This window comes from Carya illinoinensis, chromosome 8, assembly GCF_018687715.1.
Source record: "Carya illinoinensis cultivar Pawnee chromosome 8, C.illinoinensisPawnee_v1, whole genome shotgun sequence".
Taxonomy (NCBI): domain Eukaryota; kingdom Viridiplantae; phylum Streptophyta; class Magnoliopsida; order Fagales; family Juglandaceae; genus Carya; species Carya illinoinensis.
In genome coordinates this window covers 3,379,326-3,399,563 of record NC_056759.1, presented here as the reverse complement: position 1 = coordinate 3,399,563, position 20,238 = coordinate 3,379,326, and the positions used below count along the sequence as shown (strand labels likewise).

The window sequence follows — 20,238 nt, the reverse complement described above, 5'->3', positions numbered from 1 at the left end:
GGAAGGATGAAACCCCCCCAATCCATCCAAAATTAAAATATTCTTCCAACTCCAAAACAACGTTCTTCTTATCTATCTAAGCCAATTATGGGGGTTGGGCGGGGGAACAGGGTAGACTCATTGATTGCACTCATAAATCCACTTCACTCCGACGTAAAGTGATCCTTACAATATCATGTGTTTATTTTTATTATATTTTAAGGTTTAGACAGAAATTTTAAGATATAGTTTAAAGTTGACGTTGATATCTCTAGAATCGTGCACCTCGCCTCGCCGAATGATATCAGAGTGAAAATAATTCAGAAAATCATTTCGTGAGAATAAAAATCCCTCAAATATTTTCTTTGACACTGAAGATAGCGAAGCCAGCTAAGGCTAAGTGGTCAAAGTTTTCGATGGGCAATTCAATAGCCGGGATCCCAACTAACCCAGATTTCAACAACACACCATCCCAAGATCTGTATATATCCCGTGGTTGTCTTTTTGTTTTTTGTTTCCTTTGTCTTTTTCTTTTTTTCTATTTTTCTTTTTTATTTTTTTATTTTTTGGACCACGTACGCCCCAATAAGATATAGAAAAATACTTGTACGTGTGCCCTCATGTCCCCTCAAAGTGACCGTTGAGCCAAGAGCATAAAACTCAGATAGCATAAGACTCAGTCTCCATAAAAGAGATCGTGAGTTTCATCCCCCTTTCCAAATCTCCCAATATCAAAAAAAAAAAAAAAAGTGACCGCTGGTCATTTGACATAGTGATTAAAGAAGTGATTTTGAGCATATTGGTAATTTTTTTATTTTTTAAAAATATTTAAATATATTAAAAAAAAAAAAAAAAAAGTGTGCATGCGGTCAAAATAAACAGTGCCCTCTAAGCGGCAGAGTAGCACCGCTCTAAGATATATGAGACAAGTGGCACTTCGTCTGTATCGATGATAGATGACAGATAAGGGGAGGAGATCAGTATGATATGGAGAAACGGACACCTAACTCTTCAGATGCAAAGGGGTTTGAAACTTCTTTTGATCCAAAGAAAAATGCTCTTCCGAAACAAGAAAAACATTATGATATGATCCAAAACAATATCGGTTTTAAAGTCCTGAAGGTAAAACATTTCAGAGCGGGTATCTATTCCAGAAATGATGCTGGAAAACCTATGGGAAGTGGCTCTTAAGATAGTAAATTAAACATTTTCCCACCTGCTTATTAAAGATTATACAATTTCCCACCTGGCTTTTATTTCACCTCTGATGCCCGTATTCCATGGCGCTTGAAGAATTCTCTGAATCCATAGGCACTGGGGTCGTAATTGAACTGGATATGGGCACAACAAATAATAAATCAGACAATATTTTGGATTTTGAAAAATTACGAGAAAAGAAACAAAAATTGTGTATCACATGATTTCTTTATAAAGTTTCATTGCTTTTGTTGCTTACGCACAGATTCAGAATTTATGCATGCGTTCTTTTTCATTGATCAAACTTTTAGTGTTACACCTAGATATAATTCAGAAACATAAATTTACAGAACTACAATAAAAAAAAAATTGTGACTCATAAGCCTGCCTGGAATATTGACTGGAGTATTGATAGAAAAGGTGGTATTCAAGTTCTAATATGTCAAAGAGAAGCAACCTTGTATGACAACATGGTAAACAGAAAACAGACGTTGAAACTTACAGGAAGAACCTTCACTGAGTATTTTGTAACATTTGGATCAGCAGCCCTCCCCTGGCTAGATGCCTGTATCAGAAAGATGCAACCTACTGAATTTTAACCATTCACAGGCAGCCTTGGGTGCATACAAATTGTATCACAGCAAAAGCTAGCATTTGATAGAGCTCAACAACCAGTGCATGTTTATTTTCCATGCCAAGGAAGACAGCCATTACAATAGTATATTACAGGATAAAGGATACTTCTACCTGTTCTGGACTATGAAAAATTTCAACGAATGGATATTCCGTCCTCTGTCGCGTTATGCAGAACCCAGGATATTTTGGACACTCAACCTATAAAACACCAGCGCAAGAAACAAAAATGCGGAAGCAAATGTTACAAAAGGCAAGGGAGGTTGAAAATCATAAGAACAATTTTTTTTTTTTTCAGAAATCCCAAAAAAAAGTATTAGACATCAATCATTTCTTGAACTATGACCTTTAATGCATGGGTCTACTGGACATGGCTATAGTGTTAACATTTCATCTTTCAGAAAAGATGTTATGCAAAAGGTTGTGAAGAAATTTATTATTTAAAAAAAAAAACAAAATGTGCGATAGAGAAACTCATTCACAAATAACTTACGCGCATAAATTTAACATTTGGATAAAACTCGGCTGCAGCTTCTTCTAGTACTTTGTCGAGATGTTTTGTGTAATTACCCCTGCATCATCAGGTAAGTAGTTAAGAATCAAGTGAAATGATCAACAGGTACTAACAAGATGGGCGTGAACTCCAAGTAACCTGATGGTAAAAGCAACAACAACAGGATGACCTTCATGAAGCAGCTGAACAAACTCACGTTCTGAGGTAAAATGAATGACCCGTGATGGCCCAAGATCCTTTGGATAACCAGTATAGTACCTTAAATTTTTTTCACAAAGTGTTGCATTAGAAAAGGAGAAGAGGGGAAGCTCTGGCATAACAAACAACGGGAAGATAAGAGTCCTGTAAGCCAACATGTGAGGAAAGCCCATGCGTAGCATGGGTGCATCTCTCCACAACAATTCAGCTCTCAAATACATTTAGCACTCATTTTACTGCAGTACACACAAGAAATTCGTATATTAAAACATAAAAGTATTTGATAAATTTATGATGCTCATACTTGCATCTTGCGCGGAGATCGCTGATCATTCGATCAAAAAATGAAGGATCTCCCATATCATCTATTGACACGCTGGACCCCCTTTTCAATATCCTGCAATTTAAATTCATCATATATGCGGTAAGTAACATAACTGGTTTTCACAGGAATTGCTGACACACTTAAACACAACCCATGTTCCCATTCAAATCCTTCGGCTTCAGGTAATGTAATTTATATTTTGAGTACGGATCCAACAACACCAATACATGAATATGTAAATGCAACTTGCACTTGACATCGACAAACCAATAGAAAAAATACACATCCAACACTGCTTATATAATCTTGTAGATTAAAGAATTTGTCCTCTATAGCCAAAATAGAGATCTTATAAACCATTTGAGCGGCTGAAATTCACTCCCACCTATCCTATTTGAAAGCGTGTGATGATGCTAGGTGGTGTGTTACAGAGTACATTTTACAAAGCATAATGGTCTTTGTTATTTCAACTTCATTCAGAAAGAACGAAGAACTATGTACTGTCTTAAGGGAAGCTATCTTGTTTAACATCAAATTATTCAAGTATCAATTTCAAAAAGATATTCTAGGTGAGACTTTTACCACCTGGACATGGCATATATATATATATATAAAATGTTTAGTTTATATGACTGCTCAATTAAATCATCCTTATTCATTGCTTTAAAAATTGCAGATGCTATCAGAACTCCAGAATTCATTCTGCTCAGGAAAAAGGGAAGGAGGGGGGAAGAGAACTATTCATTAGAGCCACCCACTTGTCCACTGTCAAACAGAAGCACACCGGGTGTTGCTTAATCACAAGTTTCTGACAAAATGGATCTGAGTTCCTATCTTCTCACACATTTACATTACTTATAAACAAGCCAATCTAGCAATGCTCACCAATAGCTCGGTTACCTCACTTAACTGCCCAAGAAAATAAAATGGTAACCGATTGCTTTAAATTTACTTCTCCTCTCCAATATTTCACCAAAGAATTTCAGTTCAAGCATTACACAACAGGGTCTAAGTGAATGCATTATGCATACACACACATTCGAAGACATTTGTCTGAAACATTCTATCAAACATGTTCCATGCTTCTGACAAAAACTTCCAACAAGTAACGAATGCCGAGAGTTGTTTCCCGTACGTATAAAACTTCGTAGAGCGCAAACAAATAATAAAAACAGTAGTAACATGAGAACCTAAGCAAATAATTTTGGCGCGCAAAAATTATAATTTGTTTGGTCTCGAAGATAACGAAGGAAATGTAAAGAATTGAAATTTGGGTATTGTAGGATGCGATTTTGTTGTCCCCTTCTGTTCTTCAGGTTTCTGGGAGCAACCAAACAACGGGTGTTCGAAAAAAGAAATACATAGACTTTGAAGCCCGGAAGTAAGAATAACTAAGCATGTGGAATCGAACCTATTCGATGCCTGTAAACTTCGAGCAAACTTTAGCTATCGCTCCGTCACTGTCACTGCCACTCTGAGAATGAGATGGACAGTGTTTGGGATAAATGAACGAGCAACGTCTATAAACTTATAAAGTACCATTTCGTTTGACATCTAAAATTATTTCGAATTAAAAAATAATAATTCTAAGATTATTATCTATTAAATCTGAAATCTTTATTCTAGATTCAATCTTAAACGACAATGCCCCAAAGAGAAATCTTAAACGACAAATTTAATTATCATTGCTGACTCAATTTATTATCTCTACAGTCAATGGTTCCCTTCGGAAATTTCGTGTTTGGCCACTTGAAATTTTCATCTCAAATTTAAAATTCTCATCTCATCATTATAACTTTTTCAAATTTCAATACAAAATATAATAAATAATTTAACTTTTTCAAATCCCAAAATAATAATAATATTAAAATATAATATTTTAATATTTTATCTTAAAACTCAAAATTTTCATCTGAAAATTCTTAGTGGCCAAACAGAACCCAACCTAGAAAGAAAAAAAAGAAAATGGATGATCCAGCTGATATTTCATTTCATATCATCCTTATAATTTTTTTTTAAATTTCCACATAAAATATAATAAATAATTCAATTTTTTTAAATTTTAAAATAAAAATAATATTAAAAATAATATTTTATTAAACTTTTAATTTTCATATCAGCTCATCTTAACTCACTGTCCAAACCCATTAAAGAAGTCTCACAATATTTATATATCTCCAAGTGAGTATGTAGACATCATTAAATTTAAATCCTCAATGGAGTCAAGTGAAAAGTTTATTATGTACTAGATTTCTTTTGGTAGGTCACATGTAATAGAAATTTCAAGTATTCTGTGGAAATGGAAGTCTTAAGAAAGTATCACTACGATTTACTAAGATTTATTTTATCTCTATATAATAAACAAAAATTAAATTCAACGTGATATTGGGATTAATAAGAATTACAAGGATGCATCACTAAAGAAAGAAAATATCAAAATAGAAGGTGGGGAAGCATTCCACCAAATCACTAACAAATTAGCAAAACTTATCAGTGGAAGAAACTTGGAAGAAGTCTACCCCTTATACCAGTTATCTTTACAGCGATCCACTATATATATTCCAGAAAATATATCTAGCCTCTTATTCCCACATATTGCAAAGAATATTACCACCACAACCCATAATTTTCAGATAGACCAATCCAATATATGATCCCCCAAGTCAACTATCTTCGGTATCCCATAGCTACCACTGGGATCCTCACCTTGTGCCCTCGGCTGCCTTGCATTAAAACCTCTCCGAAACTGTATGTTCCAGTCACTGACCTGACAGTGAGAGTCACTGAGAATTTTCGTGAAGCACCGGGAAGTAGAGTCATTGCTCGAGGGCTGGCTTCAATGGCAATGGCTGGTGCCATTCTGGTTCTGATTACATAGGTTTCTTCCTCGGCTACATTCGTGACTGTGCGAGTAACAGTTTGAGTTCTAACAAGATGGGAGACTGTGATTGATGGAGTGTTGAGGTTCCATGGGTGGCCCATGGTGTAGTTGCAGGGCGAGCTTGTGTAGTTCTTTATAACACGAGCATCGATTCCAGGGGTCGTGCATAGGAACCCTAAGTAATCCTCGTATCCTTCAAAAAACAAATAACAAAAATTAGTAATAAATTTCCAATTTCACTGAATGTGCCTACTATGATTACCAACTTTTGTCTGAAAACATCTGCAGGGTCCAGACAAACAAGCTCCAAAATGTTTTTGTCTCAGATATGATAAAACTAACATTCAGTAAGATATGATAAAATTAATTTTTTTTTTTTCCCTTTATATGTTCTTTGTGCTGGCTATTTGTCTCAGATAAAGTGTGTCCCCACCATATTTCTCTTCCAGTTTCCACTATGTTTCTAGTTTTCTATTTGTCTTGGCCTCCTATTACAATTAGGGCGTCCCAGACAAGACACAATAAATTTTTTCCTTTTGACTTCAATGTTCAAAACAAATCCGTGTATTGTAGTGCCAAATTACCAACCAACAAGTTGTATATATGATGAGGCAGATCAAAATAAACCTGCATCAAAAATAAGTCCAGGGTCGAGAGCAGCTCTTGGATTGACATGGCCACTGCCATAATCAAAAGGTGTAGCAGTGACAAACGTCATGACTTCTTTATCAGAATTTTGCTGTGCTTGGAGAGGCCTTCCTGCTCTGTCCAACGTTGTTGAAGTTGTCATCAAGGCTGACTTGATGGCAGCAGGGCTCCAATGAGGGTGCTTCTGCTTTACAAGAGCAGCTATTCCTGCTATATGCGGTGCAGCCATGCTAGTTCCAGATACCAAGGCAAATCCCTCTCCTGTGCAAAGCAAATAGTCGCTTAAAATGAGGTTTCCTTTTTTCATTCCAGCGGTATTTTTTTCCGATCATGCTTTTATTTTCTCTTCTTAGTTTTATGGCCACAAAGGCAAGGAAAATCAAAATGGATAAAATTTTGGCAGAAATTTCAAATATATGCTTATGAAAGTTAATGAAGTTGGCACTGACGTTGAACTGAAATGTCCATTGCTAATAATTTTCTTTTGAGTCAGATAAAATTCCATGTCCTAGTCTAAAGTGACCAAGTTTGACCAAGTCCACACGATTGGAGCATCAGCTGGAACATCAAAAAATAATAGAGTTGAATGGACCCATTAACTCCTTACCAACATAGTTAGCCTCATCCGTGCCATTTGGAGACCAAGCAGCCCAAATAAGAGAACCAGGAGCTAGGATGTCTGGTTTGAGAAGATCTGCATCTTGGAAGCTGAAATCTTTTATGTTGGGCCCTCGAGCAGAAAACAATGCCACCTGGGGTGCGGATTTATGGAGTATAGGCATCAGCCCATCCCCAATGCTACCAGTGGCTTTGAAGCTCCTCACTCTTCCAGTCCAATCTCTTGGAGTAGAGATGTTGTAATAGTCTATAAGATCCTAGATATAGCAGTGATGTGCAAGCACCAAATAACATAATTATAAGGGTCATGGACAAGCGAGAACAAAATAAAGAAAGATGGGGCGTGGATGACCGAAATTAACCATAATAATTATCAAAATTAATACATTTTATTAAAGATGCCAAAAGTGAAATCTGGAGAGAATGGCACTAGTCTTAGAGCCTCCCTCCCTCCCTATCGGGGTTCATAACAACAGGACCTTCCTTAGACAGCAGGACCTTCCTTATTTAGCTTTCCTAATCTGTATATATATACTTCCTTACTTAGACATATCATGTTCCTTACTAAGACAGATAATGTTCCTCAGACAGATCATGTAAATAGTCCTAGTTTCCTTTTGTAGACAGATTTGATTACTGTAAATTTGGCTTGATTCTAGCCTTGTATCATGCACACTTGTGCCTATATAATGAAAGGAAATCCTCACAATGGAGGTATCAATCCAATTTGACAGTTCACATAAAGAATTATAAAGTTTTTTTATTGGTAAGAATTCTACGAACTTCTTAGCACCCAATACTTTCTTTGTTACTTTTTCCTTAATTTTCTTCTCCAAGGTCGATGTTATTTTGCCACATAACAAGCTTATAGTCCGGCTGCTCACAATTCAGGAGGAACTATATGGAACCAAAAATGCACAATATAATCCTGAAGATATGGATACACCCACTTAAGTGTCAAACACTCAGCCAAAGTTACCAACAATTTATTTTCAGGTTATGTATCAGCCCCATCATGGACAGCGATAAACTTTGGGAAAAGCCATATCACAGAAGGAGAAGAGTAAGGATAATTACCGATGACTTGCTAACATCTGTGATAAGAATCCCAGGAATGCCAATGGGAACAGGATCAAATTTTGTCCCTGGAGAAACATTTTCCACAGCTAAAACAAAGCCAATGGCACCAAGGCTCTTGGCTGTTTCGGCGACTTTCTTGATCGATGCGCTACCAACAACAAAGTTAAAGGAATAGCCACAAAGAAGAATATTCCCCTGAACCAAGTTCTTGTTTAGGACCTCAGGTCTCTGGCAGTCTGTGGGGCTGTACTTCCTAACTGAAGAATCCAACAGTACATCATTTGCAGCAACCAAGGTAAATGATTTATTCGGATCCGTAGCAGCTGCATGAGAGCACATACTTCAGCTTTAGAAAGGAAAAATACATAAAAAGAAACTGGAAATCAACTAACTGGAAGCCAAGCAATTCTAATTACAATGTGTTTTGAGTATGTGAGTTTGTGAAGTAAGGTGAGCTACATATACTGATAAGAATTGGCAAAACAAACAAAAACTGCAAATAAGGTGATTTTTTTAGAGCCAAAACCATAAACGTGTTTCAGGATCCCCAAGAAATTACACCACTCAGTTTCAATCCAACAAAGGTGCAGAGAAGACATGTTTTGATTGTATTTATTTTAACTTCTTGGCTTTTATTCCCAATTTTACCAAATTTTAATAAAATTTGAAATTAATCCTTGGAGGAAAGGAAATGACATGATTTTAAACATTTTCTTGAACGAAGAAGCCACATCTTCATTTGCGCTCTAATATAGTGCTCACTATTCCCTGGAACCATGCAAAAATATAATTTAAAAAATTACAAAATTTCAACAATATTTCAATTCTCTATAGAAATAGATAGTTTATGGATGTGAATCGTCAAAGAGAAAATAAAATGTAAATTGGGATTTTTGGAAGAACTAAGAGCATGACATGAAAATATCAGATTTAATAATGCACAACCAAACAGCCTCACGAGTGCAACATCACTAACTGTGGCTGTTCAAAGTCACCATGAAATGGTAAAAGCAGTCCACATTTCACATATTGTCCTCACTCTATGGAAGTAAGTTTTAACAGTGACACCTTTGCACTCGAAGTCATGAAATGTATGTGGTCTACTAATGTGCACATATAAACTATTTACACAACTATTGAGAACTTCCCATGCAGTCTGAGCAAAATCAAAAGAATATATAGAATGAGGTATAGAAGGAACAAAAATAGTGTAGAAGAAACAGAAGAACCCAATGTAAGTGAAGCAGAAACAAATTACAATGGAATGTACAATTACTAGAAAATTTACAACCTCTCGACCCCAATGAGAATAACTTTACACGGTGCAATATATCCCACATAAATTTACCATATCAACCTTCAATATCAAGTGATCAAACAGAAATGTCAAACAAGTTAATTAGTTTTTCTTTCCAGAGGCCGGCAGATTAAAAAAAACTACAACGGTTGATAAAACTTACGAGATAACCCAAGCCCAGCTAGAATTTTTCCATTTCCAAGAGTCAAATGGTTTTTGTATCTGCGATCATCAATTGCAGCTGCCACAGATGCTATCCATGGGCTGTAAGAAACCAAAGTTTTAGAAAAAGGGCCTCCATTTCCAGCTGCCTGTGCCACAAATACACCAGCTTTCACAGCTGAAAGAAGTGTAGCATCAAAAGGATTTAAAAATGTGATCTTGGTGTCTGCTGGAGGACTGTTTGGCCCTACTGAGAGGTTGAGTATATCCACCCCATCATAAACAGCCTGTTCACAAAAGTTGTCTCAAATTTAACATCTTTTACCAGTACAAATGTAAATTTCAGTCATCCTCCAGGCAAAAAATAATCTATTCATCTAAAATCTATTCAGAGAATGCAGGTCTTCATACAAAAGTAACTGAAAACTGTTTGCCTTTTCCCCTCTTTTCAACAAATGACTAAGTAGAGACAAGTGTGTAGAGGAGGCTCTAGAGTCAAATACAAAGCATGCACAAGTATGCCATTTTTATGAAAGAGTACTACAAGAAGAACATGAAAAAAAATATTTTGCTCAAATTTCAACAAGAAGGAGCATAAACATAACCATCATCACTCAATGTGGTAAGCTATATTACACCTGAAACCCCAGGTCAAATGCGCCCCCCCGCCCCGCTGGAACGGACAAAGGGCAACACTGCCAGTATATTACATCAGGCATTTTATTAGGGGCAAACCTGATCGATTGCAGCAACTACATCCGCAACATACCCTCCAAAATACCTGTAGAGTGCCTTGTACACAGCAATCCTGGACACAATTTTAAGTATCTATTGTCAAAGGAAGGATACTGATTTAATACTTTGAATGCCCTATCACCAGTGAAGGCTATTGTTCCTCACCTGGCACGGGGAGCCATTCCACTTGCCTTACCAAATTCATGGCCATGCATTCTAACAGGTATTCCATTATTTCCAGCTGCAATAGCTGCTGTGTGACTGGCAGCCAATAACACAAACAAAGAAGGAAAATTCCATCAGACACCATAATGAACAAAGAAAATTAATAATAGATTTCTCAGAACAGGAGTGGCAATGTTGTCAACTCGAACTAGTTGGGATGAGTATTTTTTAACAATTAAATCCATATGCACCTGGCAAGATTCCATGTTTTTAACAATTAAATCCATAAGCACATACTGGTCTAAAAGAATGTCTCCCTTCTATCAGAAGTTGCTAACTTAAACTGGCCATAGAAACATCTCATCACGCTACAGTGAGATAAGATTCAGGTGGAAAATGCCAGTATCAGAGCTTGACTGAGCTACTTCTCCAATTTTTGAAGGGGCTAGAGGAATGCTGCACATAAAGTGGGCGATGTCATTCTTATTCATTTTCTGAAGCTGGCTTTCTTTGTCATTGTCAAGATTTATTACTGCATGATCTATTCATGAGTGGGTAATCTATAAGGGTTGATAATGTGGAACCAGAGAATTAAAAGGTATGAAGATTTATGAATCTTAAAATTGCTTTTAGATCATGCCAAAATGTTGTCACAATATCACCATCATGTGTGGAGTCCACAACTAAAAAATTAATTTTTATGTTTTTAACTATGATGAAGATGAACAGTTTATAAAATTCAGTGGCACAGCTTTAGCTTGTCAATCTTTTGTTTTTTGCAGCTATAACATATTGCTTCAAGTAATGCAACACTGATGTAAAATGAATATACGGTAGAGCAGGATTTTCCTTGAAAATTATAGAAGTTATAGGAGGCCTACCTTCCATGTCCATCGCCATCCATAGGAGAAGCAAAATCAACAAAAGGGTTAAATTGCCCTGCAGCTATGGCAGCTTCAGCAAAATGCTGTGCTCCAATAATCTTCCCATTGCAGAAATCCCTCTTAGTGTCAGGATCAAGTTCACATTTTCCTCTGTACTTTGGCACAGGTCCATATGGCTCAGTATTATGGGTCGCAAAGCTTGGATGGTGGGGATAGATCCCTGAGTCCACAAATCCAATTACAATGTTTTCTCCAGCCTTATCAAAGCCACCACCTGTTGGCCATACTCCTGTTGGAAGCCCCAAAAACTGTGGGGTATGTATTGTAAGTTTCCTCACCTTCCAATCTCTCTCCACAGATCTCACACCAGGTGCACGTCTCAGGATTTCTGCCTAGTAATACAAGCGATATCGTAAGAATGAGAATGCAAGAGGAATGTATATGAAAAAGAAAATTAAAAGATTTATAAAAGCGATAAGTCCTAAAATATTACTTGCCCACGTTTTTACCTGCTCAGGGGAAATGTGAACTGCAAAACCATTTATAAGATGTCGATAGCTATAGAGCTTCTTGTAGGTCCCATGCTCAAACAGCATCCCAAGAAGCATATCATGTTTCTTTTCAAGGTGACGTGCGTAGGATGTAACCATTTCACTGTAAGAAGACCCATGATATCAAGAAAAATAATAATAAAGAAATTCTTACATCTCACTGTATCCATCTGGATTCACACATACAGAGAGACTCAAGGCAATCTACACCAGTATATAGTTCACATAATAGCATTGCAACTTTCCTTTGGAAGAGTAAGGATAATATCCCCCCAAATGCTTTGTGTGTGTGCGCGCCCGCGCACGTGTGTAAAAGTAAAACTTTATTAGTATAAAAGGTATAGCCCAAGTACATAGGAAGTATACACAGAATACACCTAATAACCACAAAGCACCAATGATGGATACAAGCAAATTATGAAGGTCAATTGTTAAGCATTTATCTCTATTCTACTACTCCTAACAGGTGTTTCTAATTAATAGCATAAAAATTCAGCGCTTTTGATCAGGAAAAAACTGAAATAAAAAAAAAAAACTCAGCTCTGATTTGATCCCAAAGACTTGCTGTCAAATGAGAATTTTTTAAAATTCTCTCTTTTGTTTTTTTTTTTTTTTACTCTCAATCGAGTCAATCCAAACATCTTACCAAAACAATCCCAAAAATAATTTTCATCAAACATCTTAACCTCGATTTACATAATGAAATAGACCACAATACCTCTCAAAAAACTTTCACAATAAAAACATATTTTTAATGGGTCCCATCATATTCACAAGTCCCCAAAAACTCCCCTCCAAAAGTTTTCTAAAGAATTTCAGAAGTTTTCAAGAAAGTCTTCCGTCCAAACATACCCTTTGTTCCCTTAAGTCATTCTCAAGAATGTAAATTTGGCTGCCGATATTGCCAAAAGGAGCTGTGAAGAGTAAAAAACTAAAGGAGCACCCATTCTGAATTTCTGGTACCACATGAAAAGGATGATAATGGATCAGGTCAGGCCTAGGCAGCACGTTATTAAGCTAATATTCATAACCAGAAAGATAACGTTCAGAATATGACAACTATTCAAATGCATTTTAAATTTTTTATTCAGGTAAATTGGATCATATACCTAGGCACAATCAAATGCTTGCTCACGCATGGCTTTGACACTACACTTCTATTTGCAAAGTCTATTCAAACAAAAGTCCACAATCCAACAACGATATCTCAAAAGCCAAGACCCCACTAAGAAAAGATCCTCACTAACAACTTCAACATTCCATACAGCTTTAGCATGGTCAAGGCATGTCAAGCTGGCAAGTATTGTATGACACTAGGAAAATAGTCTCATTCAAAATTTGGAACTCCCTAAATGTTTCATAACAGATGACAATTTTGAGAATAATTTGAAGATACCTGGTGGTGTCAATCTTCTCATCGGATTCCACAGCTATGGCTTCAAAACCGTCAACCCCACCTTTGTAACTTATGATAGGCTCTCCTTCGATTGTAGCTATGTAAATCTCCGCCTTCCCAATAGTCAAGACAGTAAATAGCACTAGGACAGCGCACCCAAGCTCCGATACCCACATTTTCAATGATTAAGTAGCCCACAATATCTGTTCATCAGAAAACAGACAGTTTATAATGAGGTTCCCGTAGAAATTTAACAATATTCAGATTTTCGTAGAAATTATAGCAAGATAAACGAATAAAGACGATGATGACGACCATAAATAGATGTAGTGATAATAAGGATGAACAACTTGAGCATTTTGCTCCTGTCAAGAATGGAAGAAATTTTTTTAAATAAAAATTAATGTCGATTACGAGAAAAACCTATTACACACAAAAAAATAATAATAATAATAACCTCCACCTAACCGGAATATACTACTTGTATGAGTAGCTGAGGCGATATCATCGTTTTTTATTGTGAAATCCTCCATCGAAATTCTCAAATATATTTTTCCTTTCCCCAATTACATCACCGCCCAACATGAGGAACTAGAAAATCTAACCGGTCCGACCTTGACAACTTTGAACCCATAAAGGAAAAAATAATAATCATAATAACAAAAATAATCTGGGTTAAAAAGTCAAACCCCAAACAACAAAGAAAAAATAAAAACAACTCACTTCAGGGGCCCCAAAAAAACGCTCATTTCAGAGAAAACCAGATTACTAAAGTAGTTAAACAAAAACAGAGGCGGCATGTATACCGATCATTGAACAACAAAAAGAATGACCAAGACTGAATACTAAGAGAAAGCAGCTTTGATCACCAAAAGAAAAGCTTCAATCAACCAAAGCGTTGGTTCAATATTTGCATCTACACATACTAGCAGAAATCAAACCACATTTCACAAAAAGAGACTGTCCAATCCGATCCAGCTCTATCTAAATAAAAAATTCATAAGAAGGAGAATCAGTGGCTTTAAGTTCAGTCGGCGATCCAAGCAAAGAATATTAATTGAGCACCCGAAAAAGATAGTCGGCCACAAAAGAAGATCCCCGTCAATACAAAGAAAAATAAAGGTGCAATAAACAAAAGCAAAGTGGTTTTGCAACTAACAGCGAACCACGAAACCAGCTGGAGCAAGAAGCTAGATTTAGCTTTAGCAAGAGATTCACATACACGCCACTGCCTCTGTGATAATGAGAGAGAGATAGAAATGGACGGTTATGATCGGATAGATCAGAGATTATTGATCACATTGGTAGCACTGACAAGAGATCTGGCGGCCCGCATTTGGAGACGGAAGTGGGGGGTCAGCGCATAGAAGTCAGAGCAAGAGACGGAGAGAGTACTCAGAGTGAGTGTGTCTGTGTGTGAGAGAGAGAGAGAGAAAGAGGTAGTTAGGGTTTTGTGATATACAGACAGGAAGGCGAAGATGATGGAGGGAAGGAATCATAGAGCGAACCAGTTATTAGTTTATTAAATCAAAGTTCAGTATTCATTAATTACGCATTTAATTAACGAATATCGTAATTCATTTTTCATTTCTTTTCTTTTCTTTTAGCCTTTTTAAAGCAGGAAGTTTGCGAGGGCAAGGGGACATTCGCGCGTAGCTGTCGGGCGGTTAGTACGAAATGTCAATATTGACCCTTTGTAATTTGGTTATGTCAGAGGGAGAACCTGAGAGAGAGGGGAAGGGTAGCCCTTTGAGATAACTTTTTGTACCAAGATTTATTTTCTCGTAATTAAAGTTAATAAAATTATTCTTTTTGTCAATTTGTAAGCAGAAAATACTAGAATCTGTGGAGTGAATGTTTTTATCTAAAATATCAGAAATTAATAAATTATCTAAAAATATATTTATAATAGGGTGTTAAATGCATTCATTCCATATAATTAAAAAATTATACGTACAAGTTTTAAATATACAACTCATATGTAGATTTTTTATCAAAATGTATAAATCATTAAAAAGATATTTTTTTATAATAAGTTTTTTCTTTTTTATTTAAAGATGAGATTAAATGATTTTAGATGAAAGATAAAAATTAAATAAAATATTATTATTATTATTTTGATTTTAGACTTGCAACAATATTTAAATGATTTAAAGAGTGTATATTGCAAAACCAATATTAATTAAACAAAAGAAAATGTTTAAATGATTTTGTAAGATATTAATCTCATTGTCCATACCGTTATAAATATAACGCGATATTACACAATACTTTGGACAAAAATTAAAGGATCATGCTATAGAGTATAGGGACAGTTGCATTTGAGTCTTTGACCCATGCCAATGACGGTTAGTGTAACCGTATTTTTTTCAATATAGCATTTTTTAAAATTAAAACCATGGTTGAGAGTCACTCTTTAGACAATAATCCTACTATTTCTCAACAACTATTTTTATATTTATGGGAAGAGCTAACAGCAAATAAGTTTTATAAAAATAAACTTACAAACTAATATATATTTATATAATACGTTAGGTCTACTTTATAGTAAAATTACAATACATTTATTTCAATATAGCATTTTTCAAAATTAAAAACCATGGTTGTGAGTCACTCTTTAGGCAATAGTCCTACTATTTCTCAACAACAACTATTTTTATATTTACGAGAGATGAGCAATTATGAAAATGTTATATCAGATATAATTTATAATAAAAATAATATTACAATCTAACGTATAATATCAAGTAAAATTATTTTTATGAAATTTACTAAAACATTTATTTTTATAATTCTAATCATATCGGACCCATTAATTAGGTGAAATAATATTATATATATATATATATATTGATTTGATGCAATGGTCCAATGCTTTCACTAACTTTCGGCTTCTTAGAAGGCCCACAATTTTTTTTTTAATTATTGAATTACAAGAGGGTCAAAAGGTGAGCGTAGACCACAGTATTAAAGTTGGATCTTAATTCTCACTAGATTAATTAATTGATCAAAAATTTAATTATGGTCAAACAAGAAATAATTTACACATTTGTTTGACCAATCTCGCATCATGCAAGTATAATTATACTATAGATTCTTTGAATGAGTTGGATCTCTTTAACTTTTTATTCAAACTCTACCGTTAATATGTGATGAGAAATCATATTTGTAGACATAAAATACGCAAGCATCGGCATTCTTTTTAAAAAAATAAATAAATATAGGACTCATATAAAAAAATAATTTTTTAATAATAGACTTTATTATTTTTTAAAAAGAGTAGATAGACACTTGCACAACCTATGATAATATCTAACATTATTCAAACGAGAAAGCATAAGGTAAATCCCAAAAATAAATATGGATAAAAAGTATATGTGAAGGGTAGAATGTAGATGAAATACACGTATGCATTACCACATTAATGTGGCCCTATAATTAAAGGGTAACCCTACGAATGAGAGTCATGTTGCTATTTTTGTTAGATGGATAAATTACTGATTCATCAATATATAGAAGGGAAGAGGTGGTTGACAGTTGTGGCAAAGTTCGTTGGCTACATGGCTCCCTGCCATCAAAAATGTACCCAGAAAGCTTGGAGCATGCATCAAACAAAAGACAACACAGCTGCTGCATCTTATATCAGAACTTTGCCCTTTATTATTGAAGCAGTGTCTGCAAAATATTGTACATTTTTCATAGTTCACGTCTAATTAATACTATATATCTCAAATAGAATTGAGTGGATCTCATTCCGACACGTCGTCTATAATATTCAATGCAGTATAAATTCCTTTTAAAACAAACGATTTCGTATAGTTGCACTCTCTTTTATGTCGTATACATTAACTTCACCATCAAATCTAAATAAGAAATTCGAGAGCCAAAAACATAAAAGAGAAATAGTTTAGTAATAAAGAAATTACGTAAAAGTAAATTTATAAATTAATGTGACTAAATGTAATACGTCAAATTATAAAATTATATTATAAAGTAAATTTAACGAATTACATAATAAAACTACGTCAGTTTATAAAATTACTTTTATATTTTTTTTATAGTCTAAAGTCATTTTCATGCATATAACATTATCGAAAGTCATGTTCACATCCACAATATTATTGCTTGGATTTAGAGAGAATAAAAACAAAGATATATAAGTATTCTTTTATCTATTCCCTTCTAATTCTTGCACTCGATCCGTTCTTGGATCAGACAAATGAATGAATTTTTCTTTTTCTATGGGGTAGCTTTCTAAGCACATGTGGGTTGCACCCCACCGAACTTGTCGTTAAGCTTGTACACCACATGTGACTCGAGTAAGACCGTTTCCGTGGCAGAAAGTGAACTAAAAGATTCGGCCAAGAGGTGAGATAATATATATTTATGCATATACCTCCTAAAATAAGCCAAATGCATGAGTCCACATGTCCAATTTAGCTTCGACAACCTTCTCAACTCTTCCAAGCATCCAAGAGGGTTTGTATCCAAGATGATCTTGTGATAACTAGCTAATGAAAAATTATATTTACAAGCTCAATCGCTTGTTGATATATTAAACCTAAAAAAATTCTACATATAAGTCTGCACATCATATATTTTATTTTTTTTAATATTTTTTTCTTTTATCAAATATTTGGTAAATAGATAATAAGTATAAGAATTTAATTAATTTAAGAAAAATAAATTTAAATAATATTTTAAACACGATGTTGATATGGAAGTGTAATGCATTAGTCAGTACAAAGTATTTATTAAAATGTTTCGATATTAATTTCGAAACGGAAAAACTTTTAATTTATTTTAAAAAGAATAAAAAAACCATAATCCTCAAATTTCACAAAGTTGATTGCTGGTTGTCTAGTAAAGAAAATGGAAAGGTTGAATTATGGGGAAGTTAGAATTCAAAGTTATGCAATCATGAAGTTGGTCGCGACATTGAAAAGGGCGTTAACCATTAATGTTAATTCATCATCTCTTTCCCTCTCACTCCCTTAACTTGTGCTTGTGAAATTGGAATAGGACACATGACTCTTTCTTACAAGGAGATCAGGTTGGTGAAAACGACTTGCACTTACATTACTGCATGCTAGAGAAGGGGACAAATTAAAGGTAGTTGTCAATGTGACGAAAGTTCATGGACTTTTTGTGAGCCTGATTAAAAGGGCAAAAAGAAAAACCAAATCATCCTCAATAATCTCACCTTTTTGTTCTTTCCTACCCCCTTTTTAGGTTTGTAGTATCATGTTCATGATCTCGTCCTTGTAATTGCCGCAGTTTTGCTTGCTCGTGACAATGTTGTTGATTAGAACATGGGTGCAGGAGGATGAATATTGATGCATGCTTGGTCTCGTATGGATCTCATTTGTCCTTTTGTTTTGCCAGCGCAGTGGGTGGAAAACAAGGTCCAGTGCTAAAAGTAGAGTCACAGGGTTGAGAATTGAGTTCAGCTCTAATCTAGTTTATTATATATAATCAATTTTACGAATTTTTGATACATTTTATTAATGTGATTAGTTAAATTAATTAATTTATATTAAAAAAATTATATAACTAATTATATTAGTGAAATATTTAAAATAGTACGTAAAAGTAACTGCAGATAAATTTTTTGTACCAATAAGTGTTGGAAAATTTGCATTTGTAAATTTATTTATTAATTTATTAACACGTCAAACACATTACATATTAATTTACATGAAAAAATATTTGTGTTTTATTTTTTATTTTTTTATAATTGAAAGTATCACAATAAATAGTATTTTCATATAGCAGATGCTTTTCGCTTATGGGGTGGACCGTGGGATGGTTTGCTATTATGGAAACTATTATGAATCTAATTTTAGTATTTCCTTTTTTTAAAAAAAAATAATAATAATTAAGCCTGCTGCTTAATTAAAGGCCTCTATATAGCCCATTTAAGATCATTATCAAAATGACCCAGATGGAAAATTGAATGGTTGGATTACAGGTTAGTGGTATGCTAGCCTCGTACTTGGGCTTGTTCTCTATTAAGCCTGTATTGGCTGGATATCCACACTCTTGCAGTCTGACTACTTCATAATTTCAGCCCTCTTGAATCCACTTGGGCTTTTTTTTTTTAAAAAACACACAATTATTGGGGTTGTTCTAAAATCTGTCAGAAAACTGATTCCGGGTAAAGGTCAGGCTAAGTTCGAGTCAGATTCAAGCATCCATCGATCCTATCTCACCTGGAGGATCTCCAAACGTGCTAAACAAATGAAAGAGAAAATATATTATGTTTGAGAAGCATCATGTGTACAAGTTCATGCAAATAAACATATAAAATGGGTATAGGAAACGTCCAAAAAATCATGGGAAAATTCAGCGATTAAGATTGTGTTTGAATAGTGAGGTGATCCCAGATATTTTATAAATAGTAGTAAAAAATAATGATAAAATATTAAATAATAATACAAAATAATAAAAAATAAGTGAAAACTGAAAAGTAATGGTAGCACAAAAAAATATTTGTAGCTTTGCAATATTGAAAGTGAAATTTCTTTAGGTGCCACGTGTACCAAAACATAATAAAAATTGGTTCTCTTTAAGAAGCTGATTTGTCTTCACGAGTAATATTATATATAATCTTGAAATATATAAATATTGTACAGCCGTTTTGAAAAAAAGTATGATTTATTATTAAAAAAATTAATTTTTTTTTATTTATATTCCGTATTTATTCACTTTTTTAAAGTAATTGTATGGAGCTTGCTAACTCACGACTAGATCTATTATTTATTTTCACAAAATTCTTCTGAGCTAATCAATCATTTTTTGAAAAATAAAAAATAAAATAAATTGGCCATGACAAAGACCCTCTCACAAAAATTAAATTAGCTTGTACCCCCATTTATTGCCAACCTTGATTAGTTATTAATAATATTGATACCCAGGGGCCAGAGGTACCCTTATAATTAATTAAAATTTTTTGAGGTACTTTTAATTAATTAA

The 20,238-nt window shown here is 34.4% G+C and overlaps 2 protein-coding genes and 1 long non-coding RNA gene across 6 annotated transcripts; 1 reads left to right on the top strand and 2 right to left on the bottom strand.

Moving 5' to 3' along the window:
- Positions 1-989: 989 nt before the first annotated feature.
- LOC122318520 lies at positions 990-4,404 on the bottom strand. Of its 2 annotated transcripts, none has more exons than XM_043135944.1 (7): positions 4,258-4,404; positions 2,826-2,918; positions 2,462-2,581; positions 2,303-2,381; positions 1,924-2,010; positions 1,679-1,741; positions 990-1,310 (listed from the first exon to the last, which is right to left on the bottom strand). In XM_043135944.1, exons 2-7 carry the CDS (start codon positions 2,879-2,881, stop codon positions 1,233-1,235), a joined length of 483 nt encoding a protein of 160 aa, XP_042991878.1. In that variant the 5' UTR covers positions 2,882-2,918; positions 4,258-4,404; the 3' UTR covers positions 990-1,232. The 2 variants fall into 2 exon arrangements, with proteins under 2 accessions (XP_042991878.1, XP_042991879.1); XM_043135945.1 differs by lacking the exon at positions 4,258-4,404 and adding an exon at positions 4,037-4,187.
- Positions 4,405-5,214: 810 nt separating this feature from the next.
- Positions 5,215-14,796, bottom strand: LOC122318518 (subtilisin-like protease SBT2.6). 3 transcript variants are annotated; one of them, XM_043135941.1, is made up of 11 exons: positions 14,423-14,796; positions 13,264-13,466; positions 11,826-11,970; positions 11,314-11,708; positions 10,433-10,528; positions 10,268-10,340; positions 9,534-9,819; positions 8,071-8,396; positions 6,983-7,250; positions 6,355-6,636; positions 5,215-5,920 (listed from the first exon to the last, which is right to left on the bottom strand). In XM_043135941.1, the coding sequence occupies exons 2-11, from the start codon at positions 13,437-13,439 to the stop codon at positions 5,514-5,516; spliced, it is 2,454 nt and encodes an 817-aa protein (XP_042991875.1). In that variant the 5' UTR covers positions 13,440-13,466; positions 14,423-14,796; the 3' UTR covers positions 5,215-5,513. The 3 variants fall into 3 exon arrangements, with proteins under 3 accessions (XP_042991875.1, XP_042991876.1, XP_042991877.1); XM_043135942.1 differs by having other exon boundaries at positions 14,486-14,796; XM_043135943.1 differs by lacking the exon at positions 14,423-14,796 and adding an exon at positions 14,133-14,313.
- On the top strand, positions 6,535-7,729 carry LOC122318519. Its single transcript, XR_006244855.1, has 2 exons — positions 6,535-6,667; positions 6,869-7,729. It is a non-coding gene; the product is annotated as an uncharacterized LOC122318519 (long non-coding RNA).
- Positions 14,797-20,238: the final 5,442 nt, after the last annotated feature.

What these genes read in the sequence shown, in the direction of transcription:
- LOC122318520 (XM_043135944.1), bottom strand. Translation starts at nt 2,881, where the DNA reads ATGGGAGATCCTTCATTTTTTGATCGAATGATCAGCGATCTCCGCGCA. An exon ending in GATCTCCGCGCAAGATGCAA is followed by an intron (nt 2,582 to 2,825) that starts GTATGAGCATCA and finishes AAAAAATTTAAG; the next exon opens with GTACTATACTGGTTATCCAA. An exon ending in CAAATGTTAAATTTATGCGC is followed by an intron (nt 2,011 to 2,302) that starts GTAAGTTATTTG and finishes GGTGTTTTATAG; the next exon opens with GTTGAGTGTCCAAAATATCC.
- LOC122318518 (XM_043135941.1), bottom strand. Translation starts at nt 13,439, where the DNA reads ATGTGGGTATCGGAGCTTGGGTGCGCTGTCCTAGTGCTATTTACTGTC. An exon ending in TAGTTGCTGCAATCGATCAG is followed by an intron (nt 9,820 to 10,267) that starts GTTTGCCCCTAA and finishes TTTTGTGAACAG; the next exon opens with GCTGTTTATGATGGGGTGGA. An exon ending in AGCTGGGCTTGGGTTATCTC is followed by an intron (nt 8,397 to 9,533) that starts GTAAGTTTTATC and finishes GCTCTCATGCAG; the next exon opens with CTGCTACGGATCCGAATAAA.